The sequence below is a fragment of the Stegodyphus dumicola genome, chromosome X1 (assembly GCF_044657685.1).
Source record: "Stegodyphus dumicola isolate Sdum_Otavi_A_Nest chromosome X1, ASM4465768v1".
NCBI lineage: Eukaryota > Metazoa > Arthropoda > Arachnida > Araneae > Eresidae > Stegodyphus > Stegodyphus dumicola.
The window spans coordinates 34,214,142-34,236,776 of record NC_140780.1 but is presented as its reverse complement, the minus strand read 5'-3'; the positions used below and the strand labels follow the sequence as shown (position 1 = coordinate 34,236,776).

General features: G+C 32.0%; 1 protein-coding gene across 2 annotated transcripts in view; it reads left to right on the top strand.

Annotated features, from left to right (window-relative positions):
• Nucleotides 1-22,635, top strand: part of LOC118192629 (protein-lysine N-trimethyltransferase SMYD5-like) — a 46,354-nt gene that overhangs the window by 23,304 nt on the left and 415 nt on the right. The window contains exons 8-11 of one of the 2 annotated variants that reach the window (XM_035363616.2): nt 6,997-7,103; nt 9,864-9,920; nt 10,361-10,455; nt 15,914-15,984. In XM_035363616.2, coding sequence (XP_035219507.1) covers nt 6,997-7,103; nt 9,864-9,920; nt 10,361-10,455; nt 15,914-15,984 — 330 coding nt within the window. Of the gene's footprint in view, nt 1-6,996; nt 7,104-7,432; nt 7,513-9,863; nt 9,921-10,360; nt 10,459-15,913; nt 15,985-22,635 lie in introns of those variants that run through there. The other variant, XM_035363617.2, reaches the window with a different exon arrangement.

The following is a 22,635-nucleotide window of genomic DNA, read 5'->3' as shown; positions in this document are numbered from 1 at the left end:
AAGACAGTAATTTATTTGCTGTAAGCTACTCTTGCACACTTACAGTGCAAATCAGAAAATTTTGTTGCAGTCTATTGTAATTGATAATGAAACAACAATCCTATATCAAATAGAGAATCAGTGAAGTGGAGAAATTCGGCTGAAGCACTCTCCCCCCCCCTCCTCCCAAAAAAGCCAAAGGTACAGTGGTGAAATAAGGGGAATGTTGAGCTGCAGAGTTCTTTATCTCTTTGTTAATGTTGTTCTGTATTCAGCTGTTGTTGCTAAATAAGTGATTACCATCTGTTCTTCAAACTGAAATGTTAGCTTTAAACTTTATGGAAAAGAGATTAATAGCATTTTAAAAACAAGGAGTTATAAGCATTTTGAGGAAAAATCTTCAGATTACTTTTCAGGGGCATAGACTTGTTCATTAAACGATGTGAAAAATTTATCAAAAGAGGTTTTATTGAAATTTAAACTTAGAATTATATCAGACCACAAACTTTTGGATCTACGTATACAGTTTTGTATGAATGTTTCTACATTTTTAGCCCATGAACTAATGCCGTAAGTGCTAATGGTTGGCATTTGTAAAATAAATAAACATTTTTAAAAGCTGTAATTTGAAACTTTGCACTGGCTTTAAAATTGCATACTGAATGTTTTGAATTCACAGATGATCTCTTCCATTATGTAAAAAACAAGGATAACATTAATCATCATTTATCTGATTTAAGTGTATTGGCGAAGTAGTTAATTGAATTAGGTATGATTTAATGATGTACAGTGAATACATTTTTGTTTTAGCTAAATATATCTCTTCATATTCTTGTGCCACTAAAAATAATTTTTTATATATAATATTGTATATATTTGAATATATAAATGTATTTAAAATGATTGACCTGATTTTAGATAAGCATAATTTCTCACTTATTATTTATACTTTAATTTGATTTGCACCAAATGAAAAAGAAAACCTGTAAGTTTTAAAATGTCATTAAAATTGCAATCTTGTTTTCTTAACTTGTACTGGAATATCCAGAGACTGTAGAGATGATGAAGAATACATTTGATCAAGAATATAATTATCTTTTAAGTATATGTGTAATGAAAAGAAGTCGTCTAAAACACTCTTAGGTAAACCTTGAATAGTTTTTCATTCAAGTTTTATTTTACTTCTCTTTTTATGTATGTAAATTTCAGGTACACACAGTTGTTTGAAATTGGGTTAGTTATTTTAAGTCATCCAGTATAATAATAATAATTTTTTTTTGTCAGTTTGATTATGTGCAAAGAAAGTACAATACTAAATAGTTAATATTCATAGTATATTTATTTCCACTGCTTACTTAGTGAACAATAAATCTGTTTGTTGCATTTTGATCAGTTTCTTTGAGTCACCCAGTATACTGGATTGTTGTCAATTTGATTATACGTAAACCAAATAATAATCAATATTTGTAGTATATTTTATATTCACTGTTGACTCAGTGAACAATAAATCTGTCCATTGCATTTTTAATCTGTTCTTAGAAAGAAGAATGGAAACTGAGATTTATTTGTAAATTTGTCAAAAATAAATCTAAAGAAGTTTCAATATCTGAATCTAAAAATTCAAATGATGTTTAGGAGAAAAGAAATAATATTGACATGAGAAGTATTAATTAGAATAATTAATTAAATTGTTTGAAAATAATTAAGCTGTGCTGATGGAAAGAGATGATGAACTTGTGCCATACATTAGAAAAATCGTTACATAAGTCAATGGCTTAAAATCGGTCTGAACAGGAAATAGATTTATTGTCGTCCGGGTATATGTAAGCAAATATCAAATAAAATTTTTAAAGCAAACTTTATTATCAGCAAGTTCCATTATATATAAATTTTAAATCTTATAAGACAAACAAAATGAATTTCTGCTAAATTGCTGAAATTAGGTTTGATTTTTTTTTTTTTTTTTTTGATGGGTAAGCTTGAATTCTATTTTTTTAGAGAAAATTTTTTATTGAGCCATATGTAGTTTTAAAAACAGATATGATTGGTATTTTAAAAAGATATGTATAGGTATTCTTTGCAAAATTTTTACAAGTGGTTTTTTTTTTTTTTTTTTTTTTTTTTTTTTTTTTTTTTTTAAGTTTGCCTTTTTTAACCAGCATTAATTCTTCATTTATATTCTGTTTCTATCAAATTAGTTTATTCATTCTAAATAAAAAAGGGCTGAATGCAAAGTGAACTAGTAGAGTTTTCTGAAGATTCATTATACAATGACTAAAATAAAATGAAAGTGCCACATACAAAATCATAGTCTCATGAGGTAGTGCTTTTATTTATTGAAGGTTAGCTGCAGGAGTTCCAGAAAAGAAGTATATGCATACAGAAAAGGGCTTGGAAATAACTGACTTGTTACATTATGCAAAAGGAGCTACATTTTTTATTTATTTACATCTTTTATTCATTATATTAATACTATGTAACAAAAAATATTCTTAAAATATTAAATTGCATTTACAGTTGACTGTAGAAAATGGAGAGATATCACAGAGCAAAAAATTAACACTCAAAAATAGGTATAAGAAGGTTGAAATAGCCCAAAGAGATATTTTTTGCATGGGTAGAGTATTAAATAAAAATATACATTCTGAGTAGGGTTATTATATTTTGAGCTAAAAATGAGATCATCATATTATGCAATGTGCACACCTTAAATCATAAAAAATGAGGGCACTATTTCTAATGGGCCATTCCAAATGCATTCCAAAAGAACATTTTATAAATTTACACATTGTGCAAAATATTTTTTAATTTAGGAAATTAAAATGAAGTTTGTTTAATATGCCTCATATTTCCTAAATTATTATAACTTAAATATGCATATGGAAATATATAAAAACAACAAATAACTCAAAATTTAACAGATTTCAGCATTTGACATAAAAAAAAATCTGTAAATAGTTCATGTCACATATTTAGTAATTTTAAGCAATCACTGTAAAGAGTTTTGACAGCATTTCAGAAATGGTTTCAAACTTTTGTTTTGTCTGTCCAAAAGTAGGTCTTCAGTTTTTATAGTTAAATCCACAGTTTCAGTTTTCAGGCATTCATCTTGGATTTGAATATTTCTTCTAGTTCTTAATTTCATCCTTTAAGCTGACAATGTTCCCAGGAAATTGAAAATATATGGCAATCCTAATTTTGAGGGTTCAACAAATTGCCTCTGCAGTGTAAATAATGTGGATATGAGTTATAGTTTTTTCTTTAGCTAAGCATGTAGTCTATAACCCAGCTGTTAACATTATTATATAGAAATCCGGAGACATGATAATTTGATTTTCAAGATATGATGAACTTATTTCCATTTCTATTCAGGAAAAATTTAAACAAAAATGATGTTCAACTAGAAACAGCTGCATGAATTTGAAGAGAGAAATATAAGAGGTGCAGACAATAATAGTACATTAAGGAGGTAACTGCAAAAGAATTCAAGCTAATTTTAAATCATACTGAGCTTACTATAAAAATTTAATATTATGCTGATAGTGATATGGAACAAAGCTTCTTAATCTGTTATAATCTTGAAAAAGTTATGGCTTTAAAAAAAAGTAATACCTTTATTTTATCAGTAAAGCCAATACTTTTTTTTAATTACAATTCAAAATGAAAAAGTGTTATTCAAACATATTTTGTGTGTGTGTGAAAGAGCAAGAAAGCATCTCTGTCAGATGTACAGATGTCACATAAAAATGTAAGGAATTTGCCTGTGATGATTTTATCTTCTTCATATTTTTGCCTCAAATTTATTTCAACTGATGGTTTATTAAATGCTGGATTAATCACATTGAGTTTTCCCACATAGGTTATTGACAATTCCAGCTCAGAATATACCAGCATGTTTGATGTATCATAAAAATTATATCAAGAGCTTATTTTATTTTGCAATTTTTATTATTTGTTTGAATATTTTAGAAACAGATGGATCTGTATCATTTACTGGAAAAATTCTTGTAATAGATTATATTATAAGGTTATTCTCCCACTTTCCTAGCGTGCCTTTGTGGTGTAGTGGTTCTGCACGCTGGGCCAGTATTCCAGAGGTCCGTAGTTCGATTCCCGGCGAAGGCGGTTGCTAATTTTTCATCTTACCTGCTTCCAAAAAATACCTAATGTCTCTACAATATGACATTACGGCTTCTACAATATGACCTATGGCTTCTGTTATTCATTGTATGGTAAACCTGTCATTCGAAATCAGTGTGTTTTATGTGTGTAAATTTTAAACTATGCTTGTCTGCTGGTATAAATATTATTAAAAAGTGGGAGAACTTAGAGGGAACTTTGGGAAAACTTTCTATAACATGACTTTCAGCTTTGTGTGAAGAGCATACTTAAATTATCACATATGCATGGGGAGTAACAGGTACCTGTTATTGTGTGCATAAATTTCATATTGTTAGATGCTTATCTAAAGTAAAATTTTAATTAGTCTCATTTTAAAGATATTTGATTAATGAATCTATACTACATAAAGATTCCATATATAGACAGGGAAGAAAAATTATGTAAGTGAGCATGAATGTTATATGGTTTGTCTTTCTATAAAATCTCTTCTGAAAAAAATAATAGTGTACTAGCATGACCAAATATTTAATTTGGAAGAAGACTTTTGGTCATCATTTTCAGAGAAAATGAACAATTAAAATTAAATAAATTCTATTTTATGTCTGCATGTATGTAAAAGTTACATATGCATATGTGTCTAGGATTTTACATAGTGTATCTTTGGGTGTCTCTATCTAATCTCTTGTTGCAACAGCAGCAGCCGCTTAAAAAAAATCTGTTGGGTCAGTAATTAAAAGATACTTCTCCATATTTGGTTCAGTTTAATTTCTTTTTTGTAAATAATGTTTGTATCAAGACTAGACTCTCCATGGGGCCTCCTTCGATGGTTTATTTTAATTTCTTTTTTGTAAATAATGTTTGTATCAAGACTAGCCTCTCAGTAGAGCCTCCTTCACTGTGGAGAAGGGGCAGCAATGCATGATTGACTATGACAACTCCTCCAAGCTGGTCATTTGCTGTGTCCATATGGTGGGAGTGAACAGTATGGGGTAGATTTGCTGTCTTCACATGACTAATAACCACTGTTTCTATGGTTTTCCATTCAGATACAACAGGGACTCATAACAGTACTGTCAAATCTTACTTGGGCTGTATGATTGCTAGATGTTTCTTAGATACCTTCTGGGCAGTTTGACATTATAACTGTGTATGGGTTATAATGTCATAACATAACACAGTTATAATGACATTATAACTGTGTATGGGTCCATGGACTCGGTCTGGGTGTCTTTCTTTCTGGTGCACTGTATCAAGGCTAATTATATTTTTTGTCATTGTGGCATTCTTTGCTCTTTCGAAAGACTCTAGTTTGAAAATCGCTGCCATTTCTGTGAAATTTGCAAAACCAAATTGTAGTGCTGTTCCTTGAATACTTAATTTGCTTATTCGTGTAATTTTGACTTTAAGAGATAGCATAGTAATATTTTTGAGAGTAAAAAGAAATAAATTTGTATGTTAGAAAGCATGTTTTACTAACAAGAACCTTCTCTCAATTTTTCTGAGAAAAATGTATGCGAATCTACTCATTTAGAGATATATAACAATGAAGGAATGAGCTACTAATATTCTACTGATATATAGTTAAAAAAACTAAAAATTAGACTTGGCTATGGAGTGTTATTGGCAACTTGCAAACTTTTCGAAATTCAGTTTTCAAAATTTGGAAAGTTACTAAATTGATTAAGTCATACAACAAAAATATAAAATAATAAATGAAGAAATAACAGGTAAAAGCTATGTATTGATTGTCAATCTTCAAGTGTTTATAATAGAAAGTTGAATAGAATTGATTGAAATTTAAACTCCAAAACATTAATTCAGAATGGAAGAAATTCTGGAAATCATTTACTGGGGAAAAATGTCCCATATTATAGTTATTTTTGTACGATACAGGCAGCACACACTTTAAGTGTTAGCAGGAGCATTGGTTTCCCCATTAGTAATGTGAATATGAACCATTTACATTTAGAAAACCTTCATTTCTTTTGCTGTCACTAGAAAGCTGAAGCTTTCTCTTACAATAATACAAAGGCTGCAAATTGTTTACCTGCCTAAATTTATTTTGAGCACTGTGCAGTTCATATTTTATCCCATCTTATGTTATGCCAGACTTTAACTGTTTTTTCGTAATAATCTTTTTACATACAATTAAAACTTTGAATCCCCCCAGATTTATTATCTGATGAAACTTCTTTGAATTCACTTTATTTCAACTGATGGTTTACTATTGCTCAACTGAGAGTTTACAAATATTTTACTGGCATGACAATATTGTCAACAAGAATAAAGCAACGCCATAGGCAGGAATGTTTATCAGACTAACAACTCGTACCGTGACCTTCAGCAGGCAGAACACCCTTTGAGTAAATAATCTCAAACCTTCACTTTAATACACACTAGCTAATTTGCATTCTGGCAGGAAAACAGAAAGAGAGAAGTGATAGTACGAATTCGAAACATAAAGTAACTGGTTAATTAATATAATTAACTAATATATTTATTTCCAGAAGCAGTCTTTTCAACTGATATGTGTGAGGATTTTTTTCTGTTGCTTCAGGAACCATAATTTGCCTTGGACTTTCAAATTCTTTTAAACTTTTTGAAGAAGATTTTGAGATATCTTCTTGCATAAAATCTCAGTTTCAAGTAGAATTTCGAAACTATATTCAAACCATAGCTGTGTTTCAGTGCATTTGTAAATATTATCGTTATTTATTACACATTTATTTAAATAAATTTTATTAGAACTAAATGGTTCATCAGATTTTGTAATTATTAATAAACATTTTTCTCATTCTATCTATATTCAGCAGTTTTCCCTAGTGTATTATTAGAATTCAGTAACAATTTTCCTCTGTTTCAGTTATGTTACATGAATTGAACTTTTGATTTCAGTGCATTTGGTGTGTGGGTAAAAAACTGTGATTCACTGGACTTACCTTATGAAGAGAAAGAAAAGTTAAATACATTTATTCATGAATTATATGAGAGTATTGAAAAAGGTAGTTTTAGCTCTAGATGTCTTTCCTTCATATGACTTAGTTATTTTAAGTGTTTTTTGAGTTTCATTACAACTTGTGTAAAATTTATGAACAGAATGTTTATATTAAAATTAGGCTTGGAAATTTCAGCTTAACTTAATTTTTAATATTAACTTATTTTTTAATATTGACTTTTATGACATAACGTTAAATTTTTTTAAGTATTTGGTCTTGCTTTTTTAATAGTTTATTTTAAGGTGCATTTTTGAAGATGTATGTATTTAGATTTGTATATTCAGTTTTTAATTTCTGGTTTGCTTATTTATTTATTTACTTATTTTTGGTTGCAGTTATCTTTGTCTGCATGTTAGTTATATCTTTAAATTTGGAGTATAGTTTTCTTTGCATCTGTATAATCTTCAGTTCTCAGGTAAGCTATGCAAAAAAATATTTACATATGTTTCCATGCCCATGTACTGTGTGAAACATTTGTCTGTGACTTTTATTCATTTTGATTATTTCTCCAAATAGAATCACAAATGCTCAACAGTACAGTCTTGTAATCAGTTTTATGTATTTTTGAAACAAGGAAAAGGACCCAGATATCCATAACGATAAGCATTTTCATCAAAAAAGGTGTACCTTTAAGTATGATGCCAAACCAGTGATATACAAACTTTTCATAAATGCTACCGAATTCTGGTGTCTTAAAGCTACACAAGAATTTAATATGCACCTACTCTGGCTAATTCAGAACATTAAAACAATCTATGCATTATTCATTTTATTATATGCAACTATTGAATGAAATTTGACAAGTTTATAAACTTTAAGCTGAACAACGTTTATCAAAGCTGCCTAAATCAGTATTGTACTTCTTCACAACATGTGAGAAGAAAAGTATTTATCTATTACAGGTGAGGGCTAATTTGTCGGGTAATGTACCTTGGTATGTGTATTTCTGAAACAGATATGCTGGTCTTAAACAAGTGATATTTGCAGCCACTGGAATGCCAAGCCTGACTGGTGCCAAAAATCAGTGAAAGATGTCTCCTCATTTCATGAGCAGTATTAGGAGATGTGGTCCACAAGGCCTCTAATTCAATCATGGCCGAGCACTTATATGTTATCTGTCACAATCATTGCATTACTATGTACTTCTTGTCTGTTTCACTTCAGATGACTGGTGTAGGCTGATAATTCATTTTAGGACATTCATTTCAGGTGGCAGGCACAAGCTTCTGTGAGTTGCCTGCCAGAAAGTTCCAATTTCTTGTCCTATGTTAACTTTTTATTGGAAGTTATTGAACAGCATGTACCATAGCAAAGGTATCAGACAACTGAAGAGGGAAAAGATGTGAATAAGGCATTTACAAAAGTCATGAAGCCTGTTTTCTAATTGAGTCATCAGAATCATGGGTTTCCTCCCTTTTTTTTTTTTTTTTTTTTCCCAGGCCCACCAGTGGTAAAGTCTTTGAACACAAGTAGTTTTGTCTGGGGTTCGAATCATGGCAAACAGGCTGGCTGCATGGACGTGTTCATGGTTTTCCCCATGGGTAATGTGGATGAGCCAGTTTTCCTTAGAAAGTTCTCTATGAAGGCATCCCTCCCCATAGGCATATAGCCCTTGAATTCTTTGCCATAATTAAATAAACCAAAAACCCAACCAACCTTTTTTCCCATGTTTCCTTTTTATTGTTACGTTGTCCTTAATTTCTCCTACCTCAGGAATAAAATTTGCCAAAATTTGGGCCACTATATTCATGGGTTGAGTGGGCTGTGCCTATACCTTAAGTTGGCGGTGTATCATAAAATTTTGCACACATGTTATTGCAGCTGTAATGGCATCCACACTGATGTTCCAAATGAGTAAACATTAACATAAGCTATCAATCAGTGCCAGTCATCTGAAGTTGCATGTAGATATGAAATACACATCTGTATGGAGGAAAATAAGCATAACTAGGGCTTAGACCATTCTGAAGAGTCTTGAGTAAACAAAAAGATTTGTGAATAACATATTCTTTCACAAACTGTATCTTCAGTACTAAATAAAAATTCCTGAGAATGCATTAAAAATTAATATTTGTGGCAAACTAGAAATGTCTGCGTAAAAAAATTTAACGAGAATTATCTCTATTAAGAAAAAGCTAAATTTAATTGCCGTAGGTGGATGCCAAAGTTAGATTTATTGCATTTCAATTTACGTCTTAAAGTAACATATCTCACTACAGTTACTTATTTAGGTATAAAGGAAATCAAGTGAATTTTTGTGATGCATAATTATGTATAGAATTTAATATCATAGAACTTAAACTGAAAATGAAAGCAATTTATTTAATAAGTGATACAGATTCTGGGAAGTACTTTTTATCTGTTTGATGGAAAGCTGTTTTAAAATGTTTTATCTAACAACCATTAATGTTGTGTGTGAGAAAGTGAGCTTTTAATCTGAAATCAAAAGGCTAAAAGGGAGCAACAAATTCTATCATTGATATTAAGGACTATGATTGTTCATTTGTATTGAAAGGGTCTTTTTTTTGTAAATTGTCATGAATTCAAATTCATAAAATGAGTTTTATTTTGATCTAACCTACTTTCCTTGGGTAGCCACATAAAGTAGCATTCTTTTTCTGAAATATTCTTTTTTGTCATTTAAAATCTTTCAGCTATAAATTTTTTTTACCCCCTGTGAAGAATTTATTTATTTTAAGGAAAATTACTTACATTTACTTACTTTTATTTTGTGTATATTTTAATAATATGCATGTGTTTTACTAGAAACAGGATCATTCTTGAATAATGAAGGCTCTGGACTTTATCCTTTGCAGAGTGCATGTGAGTAGATTTCTATTTTTGAGTCATATATTTGTCATTAATTAATAAACTGAAAGGTTGTTGCATAAGGCATAGTTACCGACTATGTCTAGCTCCTGAACAGTAAATGGTTTCCTTAAAACAATCATTTTTTAAAATATTAAAAACGGTGATTTGAACCCTTGATAAATCCATCCAAGTCAGATACTTTGAGCTTTATGGTATTTTAAATTTGTGATCTTATATTTTATTTATAGCTTCTTTTACTGAAGGTGCTTATTGCTTAAGTAAGAAATGTCTGTTGTAAGTGATAATCTGAAATTAGTTTTTCTCTGTCTGTAAAGTTTTAAAGCTTTCCCTGATTTGATTTTCTAAGTTTATGTTATTACATATTCCTTAATTTGGTGTAGTATATTGCTGCTTTTCTTCCAGATATAATGTATTACTTTTTTCCCCTTCAGGTAATCATAGTTGTTTGCCAAATGCAGAAGCAACATTTCCTTACAATAATTTTACTCTGGTTATGGAAGCCATAAAAGAAATTCAACCAGGAGAAGTATGTTATCAAACCTAAATTTCTATGTAAATTGGTTAAATTTCAGGTTTTACTCTTGGACAACTTATTTGCCTCATCAAATCACATGAAGACAAATGTCACTAAGATTTTTCCTGTTATTCACGAGTCAGAGAAAGTTGTTTGTCAAAATAGAAAGTGTTATTAATGCACTAATCATGTTATCTACTAAGGGTAAAGGTACACAATGAAAACGTATTATGTAGACCTCCTGCCAGTTCCATGTTTTAAATAACAACAAGCTTTAAGTAGAGTATCAAATGATACTTTACTTAAAGCTCATTGCTATGTAACCCCTTCTTGGTCAGTGTTACATGTTCAGATCTTTGTGCCAGTGCGGTTGGCATCACATGTCATGCGACAAAAAGTAAAATTACATCACTGAGAGTGAATTTCTCACTACATCTCTCATTATATATTCCACAATTTTTTTTCATTTTTTGGTGTTTTTGTATATAATTAAGAGTTGCTGCAACTAAACTTTCTTCACATTATTTTGAGTTTCCCACCTTGAGTCGGAAACATAATCATTTTCTATTTTCTATAATTTCGCTTTCTTTAGTTACTGCTGCATGTCAAAATAGCTTTTATGGTGGATTTCAGAGTGTGAGTCTGAGGGCAGTGAATAAAATAGCCAAGATTTTTTGACAAAGTAATCATTGAAATAATTGCAATGTGGTTTTTTATGCTCTGATGGTCAAAAAAAGATTAAAACTGTTTTCATGTAATATTGCAAAACTAGTTTCGAAAACATTTTTTACGTACTTTTAACAATTCATTTTATGCAGTTACCTCAAAGCAATATATATAATATATGTATATATACAACTATCTATCTATATAGTGAAGTAAAAATTTGGAACTAAATTAAATATAAATTTAGTTTCAAAAAATTTTATAAATCCCAACCTATTTTTTATCTCTGTGCAATGGTAAAAAAAATTGAGTAACGTCGTGTCATTGAAGGGTACAAAGTAAAAAACTAAAGAAAAACATAAAAACTACTGTGTAGGAGATGAGGGAAAAATACACATGCTGTACAATCTTAATATTATTTCATTATATGTATTTTTTTGTGAAAATCTGTTCAGATCTTCAAGCAAAGTATAACTTTCAGTTTCTCACCTTAAAGCAAGATCTAAAATGTTGTTCCCATTCGTTTACAAAGTCGTCCTATTTGTCGTTTTATGTCCCATTCATTGTTCTCATTACAATAGATGCTGCTTAATATGGTTGCAGTTAATGCCATCATTTGGATATTGTGCCCACCAGCGGCCGAGCGGTAAAGACGCTGAACACTGGTAGTTCGGTCTGAGGTTCGAATCCCGCGAACGGGCTGGCTGCATGAGCGTTTTCGTGGTTTTCCCCATGTGTAACGTGTATACGAGCCAGTTTCCCTTAGAAAGTCCTCCACGAAAGGCATCCCTCCCTTTAGGCAGATAGCCCTCGTGTGCTTTGCCATAATTAAATACACCAACACCAACACCATTTGGATATTGTTCCTGAATTATCGAAGTTCCATCCGTTTGCAAATGAACATACGAAAAATAAAGTTGTGATCAGCAGTTCGGTTAATGTTTTCAAAGTATTATAAAATAAATTTTTAACTGAAGTAATGTCGCCAAATAAGGTCAAAATCGATTATGAAAACTGCCAAGTAAGGGATTAAGGCACCAAACATCTTGTTTCTTATTTTAGTCAATCATTTAAAATTATGGGGGGACTCAGTTTAGCATAGATTTTGACCAATTCTTTCAATATTGAGGGTGATCAGACACAGGTCCCTCATCTTCAGGAACAAAAAGAATCTGTACAATTTTTCCTTCTGCTGCTGTGGATGGGAACCCTGAAAACATCTATTTTAAACTAAAGTTGTCGTTGTTGTTTTTGCCTAATTTTAAATTTTGCATTTGTATTTTTCTCTTCCAGTTAATGAGAGATGCTATCCAAGTCTTGATTAGTTGGACAGCATATGTCAAACAATTTACAGAAATATTATTAGCATAGTAAGCAATAGTAGGCAATAATTTGTTACCACCAAGATTTGGCAATTGGGTCCCCCACCCCCAGTCACCCTTTAAAATGAAGAGTATGTAAGGTATTTTCTCCCTCCTTTCCACATGCCTTCGGGGTGTAATTGGAAGAGTACTCATACGTATTTGAGAGGTCCAGGCTTCAAGTCCCAGCGAGGGCACTACATATTTTTCACGTATCCTGCTTCATAAGAACATAATGACTGTACAAGTTCATAAAAAAATTTTGCATCTTGCTGATTAAATTTCTGTGAAAGTACTTATTTATGTGTTTCTTGTTGAATTTATATTAAATTAGTTGAATTTTATTGCTGAATATTTTCTCATAATTTAATGAAATCATTAATTTAATGTTGTCAAAATAACTGCGTATTAACATGATCACGTTAAGTAGTGCTTACTGTAAATACTAAAACTGGTAAATTAGGGATTTATTAAAAACTGTTATGGACTTAACAGTTTTTAATAAATCCCTAATTTACCAGTTATGTGAATTATCACTTCCAGTTATCCTGTTTTATGTAATATCTAATAAAATTTTTATATGAATGGAGAAAGTTGAAGTACAGGAAAGGGAAATTTTTGCAAGTTCTTGTATTAGAGTTATCATATCATGGCACATACACACGCAGACAGATAAACATCCTTATAAAAGTAGTAAGGACATGTAGTGGGGAACCTAATTTGTGTTTATTCACTGAAAACTCATTGAATTTTGGGATAGAAACCATTACCTCCCTTACCTATGTATATAGGTTGTTGGACAGTAAAAATTTAGTAGAATGAAAAATATAATGAAAATATGCACTGTTTGTACAAAGGAACACAAATTACCATATTAACCACATGTAATCAGCAAGAAATGATGTGAAATCTTGTCAATTTCATTTGCAACTAACAGGACCTTTTTGCAAATGTAGTAGGACTACAAGGGTAGGCTGAGAGAACTGCAGTTTGAGAAATGCTGGCTTAAAGCATTCATAATATCTCTCTCAAACATAGCAAGGTTGAGTAGCCATTTGCCATTATTCTGGTCCACACTAGCAAACCACTGCCTTCAGATGAATTGTGACAACATCAATTTGATGGGTGGTAATTGTGTTCCTTGTTCTGCTCCTGATAAAGAGTTAATAGCTGTTGCTTTGTAAGCTGAAATCACGATTTATCAGTAAAGAAAACAGGAGCTGGATCATCCTTTCTGTGAAAATATGGGTTTCTTGAATGAACTTGTCTGCAGAAGTTCTAGTGAACTAGAGGATAAGAAGTGAGATGAAGAGAAACTGCATATATCCTACCACATAGGTCAATTCCGTTAAGTTTCTATAGTTTATTTTGATACATTTTTAATAGTGACTATGAAAATGTTCCTTGATGGTTTGGGTGTACTTATTCATTATAAAAGCTAAATAGACATTGTTTCTTGGCATTATACACCTTGTATTGGTTTGGCCTTTTGTTAGGTTCTCATAGCACACCAGAAGTCTCTCAAATTGCTTCCACAACCATAACACTGCTTTCATGTAAAAGTGTAAATCTATTACAATAATCTTGCTTCGGGAAGAAATTGTGTAGGCTGATTAATTTGCATGTAACTGTTTCCTAGCATCTGATATGCAAATGTTTCTTTACAGAATTGTTTCTAATGAATATTTGCATTGACTGTGCAATATTTGTATTCTTTTAAATAGTAGTTTTAATGAAAGAGCAGAATAGTATATCCTTCAGACTTCTGTATGTCAACAAGTGCTTTTTTACCTGACCAGTTATCAATTAATATGTAATAGTTGCCAACGTGCATGCAATTGTGTTAACTTTCTTTCTTATATTTTAGCTTAAATGCTATATGTGTTGTTGAGTAAATATATATCCTCGTTGTTAAAAAGTCAGCTGAAATTTTTTTATCTCCTATTTCAGTCTGTAGAGGTACAAGCTTATATTTGCTCTCTGGTATTAGGCTAGAATCTAAAAAATTCCGATTGTGAAATTTTTGTTTTAGTACGTATATTTTTACATCTCGGGAAATATGAGCATTGTTTGCATTAGTGTGTGTGAAACAATAACAGTTAACATAATAATTTGTCATCTAATGATTAGTTTTTTTACAAGCAACTAATATAGCTGACCCATGATATACTATTCAAGATTTTTCATCTGTAAAAACTTAAAGAGAATTTTATAACTTTTTATCGATATATTTTTGAATTTTTCCATAGCTTTGGTAATATAATGCCTTTTTCCTGAGTGTTTCAAGAGCTGTTAAGTATATATAAAAAAAATTATTTGAAAACTCTCATATGGTTGATCCAGTCTCGTTTTCAACCAGTTTATGCTTCCCCCAAACTCCCACCCTTTATTTTTTCATGTACTTCCTCAAATTGCTTGAAATTCAACAGGTATGATATTGGCTAGATTTTTTAGCTGAACATCTATCGAAAGATAAATAGAGTTCAACTTTGTTTAAAGGACAGTGCAGTTTCAAAAAAAAAAATTCTGAAAGGTCGAAAATATTGAACTGAAAATTTCAATTCAGTTAAGCACAAATAATGTTGTGATATTAAAATTAATGTAGGAGTTGGGAGAAATGCAAAGTAAATAACTAGCTGAATACGCTATAACATTCTGAAGCCAGTGGGAGGATTCAGTAGCTCAGAGCATGTATTTCACATTCTGCTCTATGAAGGAGCTTTTTAAGATGTAGCTCCAGAATGTTAGTCTCTCCATATTTAAAATGGTACAAAAGTACAACTTTGAAATGCATATTCATCACTGAAGGCATATTGACTTTGAAATGCATATTCATCACTGACTTTGAATGCATATTCATCACTTTAGTGATATAACCAAAACTATATCAGAACTTAAACACATGTAAAAAGAATATTAATTGTTGATTCAAATGTGTTATATATCATAAGTAATAATTTGGTACAGAATTCAACACAAAACAGACACTACTCGTATGCCGTGTAATTATGAAAATGTAAAATAAATTTAGAAAAAAAAACTAATGATTTTTTGTTTGTTTTTTGTTATTTTCTTCTTCCCAATAATTTGTCATCTATAAAACTCAACTTAAATTCCTTGATATGTCAATTTACCAAGGTTTCATTATACTAAATTGATATGTTAAAATTATCAACTTAACATTGACAATTTATATTAATTAATGTTCCTGTATTGTCCATATGTGTTGCTTATAAATATTTTCATTATATATTTTTGATTAAAGGACACATTCTAAGAGTGTTTTATGTTTATATATCCTAGTCTGATGATTTTGCATGTTAAAAGATAATCTGTCATAAAATGTCTTATTTAAAAATGTTACTACTGTGATACTCTTAGGGATGCTGTCTATGTAATTATATTAAATATATAATTTGATAATTTTATGTTCCTCCATTTAGGAGATAATTGTTTGCTACTTGGATGAGTGCAATAGAAACCGCAGCAGGCACAGCCGAATTAAACTTTTGAGGTGAGATAAAAATAACTATATCATTTTTTCAATTTTTTAGGTGAATTGTGAAATCACTTTGTATATTAGAAATAGTAATTATTTATAATGCACTTTCAAGTCCGTCATATGGTGATGTAAATTAATTACTTTGGTATTTATGTCAAAGATTGATTTCCAGGGAAATGCATTGATTGTATAAAATTTTCATGGTTCCCATAGATGATATTTGTCTATCAGGTACTGGAAATTACTATTCAGAAATTCTTAAGAGGAATCTGTCTTTCTCTGAAGCAGATATCCCTCATATGCTTTTCATTAATTGATGGTTTACGTATTTTAATATCTTTTAATATATTAAAATATGTTATTAATAGTTTCCACCATTTAAACTTAGTATGAACTAAAATATGAATGTGTTAGAATAATTGAGGCATTAGATGAAAAAGAATGTTTGTCCTTATTTGTTTTAGAAACATTTCAAATAACTGAACTGCTGTGAAGATACTTGAGGCATTGTTTCAAGTAATGCAGGCAGCAATTTTTTAAGCCTGTTTATTCCCATTTCCATGATGTAAGAGTCATATTTTATTTTGTCATTAATATTTTAAAAGTGTAGAACAGATGTGTTAAACATACAGTTTTTAGAGCTCGCAAATAATGTCCATGTCCTATAACAGAGAGATGAATGAAAGTCTTATCACATAGGTTCCTGAATTTGAAAATGAAATCTATGTTGTTGATTTTTGTTCGATATGCTGCTTATTTACATCAACTTAATCTATGCCTTTAGTCTAAAACCAACTAACAAAGAATATTTAAAATTAATCTGAAACTTCAAAAGTTTCACCTTAAGTACAATAATTTAATTCCTTCCAGATAAAAAGGCCTACCAGTGGCCAAGCAGTAAAATCAGTCAAGACTCGAATCTATCGGGGTTAACTTTTAAGTGAAAAGGGTTGCTGCATATTCGTTTTCATGGTTTTCCTCTTGTGTAACATGAATATGAGCCAGTTTCCTTTAGAATGTCCTCTATAAAGGCAGATAGCCCTCCTTTGCTCTGCTGGTGACATGTCTCTCATTTCCTCACATAATTTCTATATAAATAAAGTCAGATCAACAGAATTAGAAACTTGAAATGGGTATCAAAAACTCTGCAGGAAATAGAATAGTAGTTCTGTGGACTATATCCAAGCAGTTCCACCTAGATCTTCTTTGTATGTTGATTGATAACTTATACTCATCGTCCACTGGACATTATTATGGCAAATATACACGTGTTTTAAGGAGCGTTGAATCCTCTCAAGTAATCCATTCACTATAGGATGGTATGGTTTAATCCAAGTTTGATGAACAACAAGTTTATTAGGAATAATAAGCATGCACAACTCAAATTGTTTGCCCTGATTGGTACTTATGGTGATGGGAACTCCAAACCTAGCAATGCAATGTGTAAAAAACGTTCAAGTGATATTTTCTGCTGAAGTATCTTTCATTGGTATTGCTTCGGGCAATTGGAGGAATCAGTCAGTGAGGTTTAAATGGTAGGAGTATCCTTTCAAAGGTGGCAGGGGCCCGACTATATCCAAACGATGCTGAAAATATTGACTAGGTATGGTGAATGACTGCAATGGTCTATGTGTATGACATATAACTTCAGATTTTTGGTAAATGATGCAAGCACGAGTCCAGGCAACACAATCCTTTGACACAAATAGCCAAACGAAACATGAAAGAATCAGTCTTTTGTTCGGTTGTAACGTTGGATGAGAAAGTCCATGGAGTGAATGAAATACTGCTCTCTGTATTTGGCTGAAAACAAAGGGACATATCTTGTCACCACTTACATCACAATATATATTTAATCCAGTAGGCAATTCCAACTTTTGTAGTTTTAATGAACTACTTTCAGTGGACAACTGATGATTTAATTCGGGATCATTAGGTTGAAATTCAGCAATGTGCAAAACTTGTTATATCCAGCTTATTAATAACAGTAATTTGTGACAATGTATCTGCCACAATATTTTCTGGTCCAGGAACATATTGTTTGTTGGTATTGAAGTGGGCAATATAATTCATATGCCTAATCTGGGTTGTGCAGAATCTGATTTTTTTTCTTAAAAAAATATTAGAGGCTGCTGACATATATATATATTGTAAAAATTTGTCCCTCGAGATTATGTTGAAAATGCCTTACGATGCTGTAGATAGCAAGTATCTTGTTGTAACAAAAGTTTTCCACCAAAAATCGTTCTTAATAAAGTTAGGAAAAAAGAAAACATGAAAGCAGTACCTGTATTGCGGGTAATAATCACCACTCAAATCTATGATTTTTCTGCCAAGGTTTTGGTAGTTTTTCAAAGCCTTCAGCCCAAAAACTTGGTGGCCGTGAGTCCAAAAGCAGATAAACTTCATTTTAGATGTCCTGTGCAGAATAGAAGATAGCACCAGCAAGATGTAGCTGCAGGTGTGAAAAAAGGTCTAAGTCCGAAGGAGCGGTGTTGGGGCTATATGGTGGATGTGGCAAAAGATTTCATACAGAGTCCAGCTGGTGAATGTAGACATCTGGTCTTGCATTATCATGATGAAACATTACCTTTTTGCACCGGAACTCAATTCGACGGTTTCCCTTGATAGCAGCATCAACATGACTAGCATCTGACTTACTTGTACACCTTACTGTCGAGAGTTTTGTTGAAGGTTTGTGCAGTTCATTTGTTTACTATTGGAACACAGCTTATCTGAGACAAGCAGACAAATAAAACAGAATCAATGTTCTTAACTTGTTAAAGCGAATTACATGCTGCAGATGTAAGAAACATGATCATTAGTATTAGCACACAAAAATAACATATTTATTAGATAAAAGAAAAAATTTCTGGTGATAATACAAGCGAAGTTTACTTGTCCATGGCAGAATGGGAGAATGAGTCATACAAGGAGAGAAGGTTTCTCCTTTTGAGATTGAGTCCAATTCCAGTTAGCAGGGATGAGGGGCAAAGTAGCATTGGAGGGTACAGCTTAATCGCTTTCTTTATTAATTGCTCCACAAGTTTTACCTTTTTCCACATATTCTTTGTGGATAATACCATGGCACTACCCCCAGATACAAAGCATGATCTTTTTGTTAGTCAAATTGTGCTTTGCAACGCTGCCGACAGGCTCACTGTTCAGAGACCAACCTTCTTTTCAATCTGTGTAGTTGAAGTAAATCCACTTTTTATCAAAAGTGACAATCTGGTTTAGAATTTTATCCTAGCATTGATATTTGTGTACATTAGTGCAGGCCCAAACACTTCTGTCCTTATCTGCTTGAGTCAGCTCGTGCAGCATCCAGCGATTGAACTGGTACATCAAGTTTATGCGATGCATAGCACGACTAATGGACATGGCACTAACATCTAACTTCTTAGCAAGCTCTCGAGTGGTTGCATTCTGGTCTTCCACAAGTTCTCACAGGCGGGAGTCATCAACATCAGTAGGCCTGCCAGAGTGCTCTTGCTTCTTGAATGTCATAGTTCTTGTTTTTGAACTTTCAGTTCCAGACTTTCACAGTGTCACTGATACAGCATTAGTACCTAAAGCTGCGTATACATGATTTGGTGACATTATGTAGCTGACGTTTTGCAACAGAACTGGAAATAAATGATGGTTCTAATCTGGTAGCATGATAGATTCCATTTCAGACACCTTGTACTCAATGATAACAATATTTTTCTACAAATTTCAGAACACAATGTTTTAAAGCAAGTCTCTTTCAAATGCCAAAAATTGTTTGACAAAATATAATTAAGCACATTAATGTGAACTACTCGCACAGGCGATATTTGCAGTGGCAGGAAACTTTCATTAAAAACCCGATAATTTTCTATCATATGTGCTGTATTTAGTTTCAGCTGGAGTCAATTTTTTGGGGGGAAAAAACAAGGATTGAAAGTCGTTATTGGGCTGTGGGTGCAAAACATCTCCGACAGCCACATCTGAGACATCGATCATCAATGACAACTGCTGACCTGGGACATGGTAACCACAAATGTCACTAAATTTGAAAAAACAGTTTTACATTTTTCAAACACCACAATTGTTTCTGCTGTCCAAGGAATGGAACATTTATCATTCTTATTAGAATCTTTTAAGAGAGAATCAGGATTTTGCATTGCAAAAATCATAGATAAACATTTAACATTTGCCAAAAATTTCTTTCATTCAGACATTATTACAGGTTTAGAGAAATTATAAATTGCACTTTTTTCAAGAAGAGGACGAACACCTAAAGGAGTAAATTAACAGCCAAGAATCGATATCAATGACCTTTTACTCTTAAAAGGACTTTTAGTTTTAACCCTTAATTTTGCAGTTTATCAAAACTGAAATGGAGATGGGTCTTGTGCTGATCTTCATTTGCTGAAGCCAGAAGCAAATCATCAAAGTAAGGAACACAAAAGTTTAAACTAGAAAGTACTTGATCAGTAAATCTTTGGAATGTTTGGACTGTGTTTCATAAACCAAATAGAGTTTTAAAGAACTCAAATAATCCAAATGGGGTAGTCACAGCTGTTTTAGGCACGTCCTTTGGGTTAACAAGGGTTTGATGGTACAGCCTAGCCAAATAAAGTGTTGAAAAAAAAAATCTATGTACAGTCCTGATTATGCAGTATGGAATACTGGTTGTGAATAATCACAGAATTCGAGCGGCAATAGTCACTGTTAGCCTTATAAATCATATGAAATGGACTGGCACAAAGATTCCGTGTGACATGAGATACTCAAACTCTTGTTGTGCTGCCTGGAGTAAAACTGGTGACAAACATTGAGGTTTAGAAAACATGGGGGGACATTTGGTCTCAAAATAATGGAAACTTGTTGAAGTTTGATTATTGTTGGTTACTTAGAAGGAATTTTTTTTTCCAATAGTGTGCGCTTGCCTGTAATGGGATTGGCCAATACTAAGGCCAGAAATGGTGACCATTTTATTGTGGAGGCACCTAATAGGCGGCCACCATTACTTCCTGTTAAGGGACAGGCAATTCTACATTCATTGCTTTTCCTCGATTCGAACGCGGGATCTTTGGTATCACAGTCAGGCGCCTATAACCACTATGCCTTCTGGGCAGCTAAGAAGGAATAGTGAGTTCAGGATACTCAGCTACTAATTTTTCACATTTAGAGTCACCAAGAAGTACAAATATGCTTAAATCAAACAAACTCTCAAACAATTTTCCAGGCGAAGACAAACCTGTCCGTAAGTGACAGGGCAATTATTAGCAGTGTCAACAAGTAATACATAATAATAATTTATTAAGAAAATCAGCATACATCCACAATGACAAATAACCATGTAAAGGTGCAAAATAAATTTAAATCCAAAGTAAGATGTTTAGTGCCGAATGTGGGAATCTCATTTCCATTCACGGAAACAAAACCAAATCCTGAGAAGGCCTAGAAAACTGGGCATACTTTTTTTGGAATACTGGCACATCCACCCCAGTTTCAATTAAATATTTTAATTTTGACAAGGGGGTCAGCCAAAAGTATACTATTCACCTGGCAACTACCACCTTTGCCAGCAAGTTATTTGATATTTACTTGCCCACTCACAAAAATTTACATGATAGAAACAAATGTCTTCTGTTCACTCTTTATAGCAATTAGTATGTTCGCATGACCTAGTGTGTTGGTATGATTGCCGAAAATTGTGCTTAGGACTGCAAGAATAATGTCCCAAAACAGAGGTTAACTCACCAGCTTACTTTGTCAGTTGCTGTACCTGAAGTTCCAAACAAAATGTAGCAGATTCGCATGGCTCAGGAGTCACAATGGCCATATTACTATAAGAGTGAGATGTGAGCTCATTAATCTTATCAGCGACCACAACCAATTTACTCAAATCCTTTTTACTAAGAGCAGCCAAAATAAATTCTGTGTTATTGGAGAGCCTTACAAACCATAAAGGTCTTAATAAAGATTCATCCTACCCTAATAAAGCACACATATGAGTCAACAACTGAGAAGAGTTCTGATCGCCAAGTTCAAGACCTTGCAACAGAGCCCGAGTTTTCAACACTTCGCTTTCAGAATCTATTGCAGTCACTCTTTGCTTTAGGATATCGTATTTTCCTACAGTGGGAGGTTTTAAAATGTAATCACTAACAGAATTAAGTATGTCAGAATCCACAGCAGAAACAACATGTTTAAATTTTGTTTCATCTAAACTTATACTGGAAACGAAAAACTGCGATTCCGGTCTAATGAACCATAATGAAGGGCTTGTTTTCTAAAAAGGCATTAGTTTCAAGAATTCACTGAAAACATGCAACTTCACATGCAACAAATTCTCATAATTAAACATAAATCCCTTTCTCTGAATATGCCTGGTGTTGCTGGAAATTTATGGATTTAGAATTCATATGCTTGAACCAAATACATGCTTCAACTCCCTTTGGGCTATTAGCAAAATGACAAATTACAGTGTTTTTTTTCCTTAAATAGAAATTTCAGTTAAATTTCTTTATAAAGGAACAAGAGTTGCTATGCAATATTTTAATGGGAATGTTAGCTGATATTAACAAAGAGTAAAAGATTGGCAAAAGGAGTAGAGATTGGTAAGATTTTAATTCTTTTCAACCTCCTACTTTTATAATTCTACAGAATTCCTTTGAATGAATGTGA